The following is a 2,896-nucleotide window of genomic DNA, read 5'->3' on the forward strand; positions in this document are numbered from 1 at the left end:
CAAACTGCAAACAGGACTTCTTATTGCTTTCTTTCAACAATGGCTTTCTTCTTGCCACTCTTCCATAAAAGCCAGATTTGTGGAGTACATGACTAATAGTTGAACTGTGGACAGATTGTCCCACCTGAACTGTTAGCTGTGGATGTCTGCAGCGAGTTATCATGGGCCTCTTGGCTGCTTCTCTGATTAATGCTTGTCCACGTTTGCTCTGTCCCTTACATGGATTGTGGCAAACGGGACTTCTTATTGCTTTCTTTCAACAATGGCTTTCTTCTTGCCACTCTTCCATAAAAGCCATATTTGTGGAGTACATGACTAATAGTTGTCCTGTTGACAGATTGTCCCACCTTAGCTGTGGATGTCTGCAGCGAGTTATCATGGGCCTCTTGGCTGCTTCTCTGATTAAAGCTCTCCTTGTCCAGCCTGTCAGTTTAGGTAGATGGCCATGTCTTGGTAGGTTTGCAGTTGTGCCATACGCTTTCAATTTTTGGATGATGGATTGAACAGTGCTCCATGAGACGTTCAAAGCTTGGGATATGTTTTTATAACCTAATCCTGCTTTAAACTTCTCCACAACCAGTGGTGATCTCTCTGGTGTGTTCCTTAGTCTTCATGATGCTGTTTGTTCACTAATGTTCTCTAACAAACCTCTGAGGCCATCACAGAACAGCTGTATTTATACTGAGATTGAATTACATACCAGTGGACTCTATTTACTAATTAGGTGACTTCTGAAGGCAGTTGGTTGCACTGGATTTTATTTAGGGATATGAGAGTAAAGGGAGCCACACTTTTCAGATTTTTAGTTGTAAAAATCTTGAACACCACGTATCATTTTCCTTCCACTTTACAATTATGCAATACTTTGTGTTGGTCTATCACATAAAATCCCAATAAAATATATTTATGTTTGTGGTTGTAATGTGACAAAATGTGGAAAAATTCAAGGGGTATGAATACTTTTGCAAGGCACTGAATATATATACTGTATGTATATATACACACACCATCTGGATTCAGCAATCTAAACATACAATGTCCATTTACAAGTATTGCAATGCATTGTCCAGACATACTGCTGTGGGTCAAGTGTTCATCAGAGTGATGACCCGGGGCAAGAAACTGTACTTGTGCCTGGTTGTTTTGGAGTAATCTCTCCATCTTACATCTGACTCACCTGAGAAGACATATTCTGTCCATACCACTCCACCATCCTTTCCCCTGGAAGCAGGTGCTCTTCCTTGCAGTGCATAATGATGCCTGGCCAGGGAGAAAAGCCCTCCAGCTTACCCCAGACTAGCTCCCCCTTCACATCGAATACAACACACACACAATTAAATACAGACAGTAACTCTGACAACTTCTAACACTGTGTATAAATGTAAATTGTAAAATCTCCCATGAGTGATGCAGTTCCTTTTGTTTTACCATCAACCCCACTAAGTCCAGAGACTATATGTTTAATTCTGTAGGAACACAGTGTCTGAATGCCTCTAACTACTACAAGAGATAACAAGGCTGCATATTTATGGCAAAAATCATAATCATGGTTATTTTGGTCAATATTAAGATCATGATTATTTAACATGATTACTCACTGACTTTGGGAACATCACAGATTTACTGAACATAAAAATATTTTACTGGGGGTTTTCTTGAACGTTAAATATGATTCAATTAAAAAACAAATCAAGTATTTAATCTACCTAATTGTGACTGACAATTCAGAGAAAAGTACTTATTACTCTACATTTCTCACATCTCTAGTTTAACAGTAAGGCTAGAGTCATCTTTCATTTTAGCTTGTTCATAACAATTAGCTATTAGCCTAACAATCTTACTATGGTTATCAAACTGGCAGTGGCTGACAGAATACGGGAAAAGCTGAAATTACCACCTCTCTGCAAGTTTATGCTTCTTTTACGGGTGTTTTGATAGTTTACTCTTGACTTTTTACTTGTGGAGGTTTTATTGCACGTACAGTAACAAGCTTAGTTGTTGTCACCCTGAGTAATGTTTCACTTCACCGTATGTGAGCAAAACATGCTTGCACTGTAGAGCACTGATGGGCTGCACTGGATTTTTAACAAGAAAAAAACAAGAGCATCACTGCAAAACAGAGTGCAGCACAATAATCATTTTACCTGTATTATTGTGTTATTCTAATCATTGGAAGCCAACTGAAAATAAAATTCAGTTAGTTGCACAATAATCATTTTACCTGTCTTATTGTGTTCTTCTAATCATTGGAGGCCAACTGAAAATAAAATTCAATTAGTTGCCCAATCTTAAGAGATAATGAGATATTTTTCTCATGTGTTGGTAGAGACCCAAATAGAGGTAAAATTGACTTCCCTCAGTTGTTTGCTGGTTCATCTGCTCACCACACCCTGCTTGCTCCCATTGTTCCTGCCCTTTGTTTTATTTGCCTCTCGTGAGGCTTTGGACTCTTTGCCTCATTGTACTACTTGTCTCTTTGTTCCATAGCCGTTATATTAAAATCAACTAAATACTGAACCTCAGTTTGAGTCTGCATTTGGGTCCTTCTCTAGCCTGAACCTTGACAGACAATAAAGATCTATCTAGAGCTATCTCATTTGTGCCATATTGTTATGTTGTTGTCTTTGTACTTGTGCAAGTACACTGAACTAACTTCATGAGTAATTGTGAGAAAGAGGACTGTGGACCTACTCATACTGCATACAGCTGACCAAAATTTCTGACATGTCAGAAATCCATGAATGAGATATTAGAGAATATTATAGCCAACAGTAAACAATGTTACACTGTCAGGTATTATAACTGAGGATGATACTGGACAGAGAAAATACCCTGAGGGAGCCAGAGGACAGGCAATTTTCATAACAACTACTAATACAGTGCCTTGCGAAAGTAT

The 2,896-nt window shown here is 38.5% G+C and overlaps 1 protein-coding gene across 1 annotated transcript in view; it reads right to left on the minus strand.

The window, feature by feature from the left end:
• LOC109965298 (uncharacterized) overlaps nt 1-2,896 on the minus strand; it is a 52,831-nt gene that overhangs the window by 31,079 nt on the left and 18,856 nt on the right. Inside the window, exon 7 of the mRNA XM_020609202.1 lies at nt 1,178-1,306. Coding sequence (XP_020464858.1) covers nt 1,178-1,306 — 129 coding nt within the window. The remainder of the gene's footprint in view (nt 1-1,177; nt 1,307-2,896) is intronic.

Source organism: Monopterus albus, unplaced genomic scaffold, assembly GCF_001952655.1.
Source record: "Monopterus albus unplaced genomic scaffold, M_albus_1.0 scaffold98.1, whole genome shotgun sequence".
Lineage (NCBI taxonomy): Eukaryota > Metazoa > Chordata > Actinopteri > Synbranchiformes > Synbranchidae > Monopterus > Monopterus albus.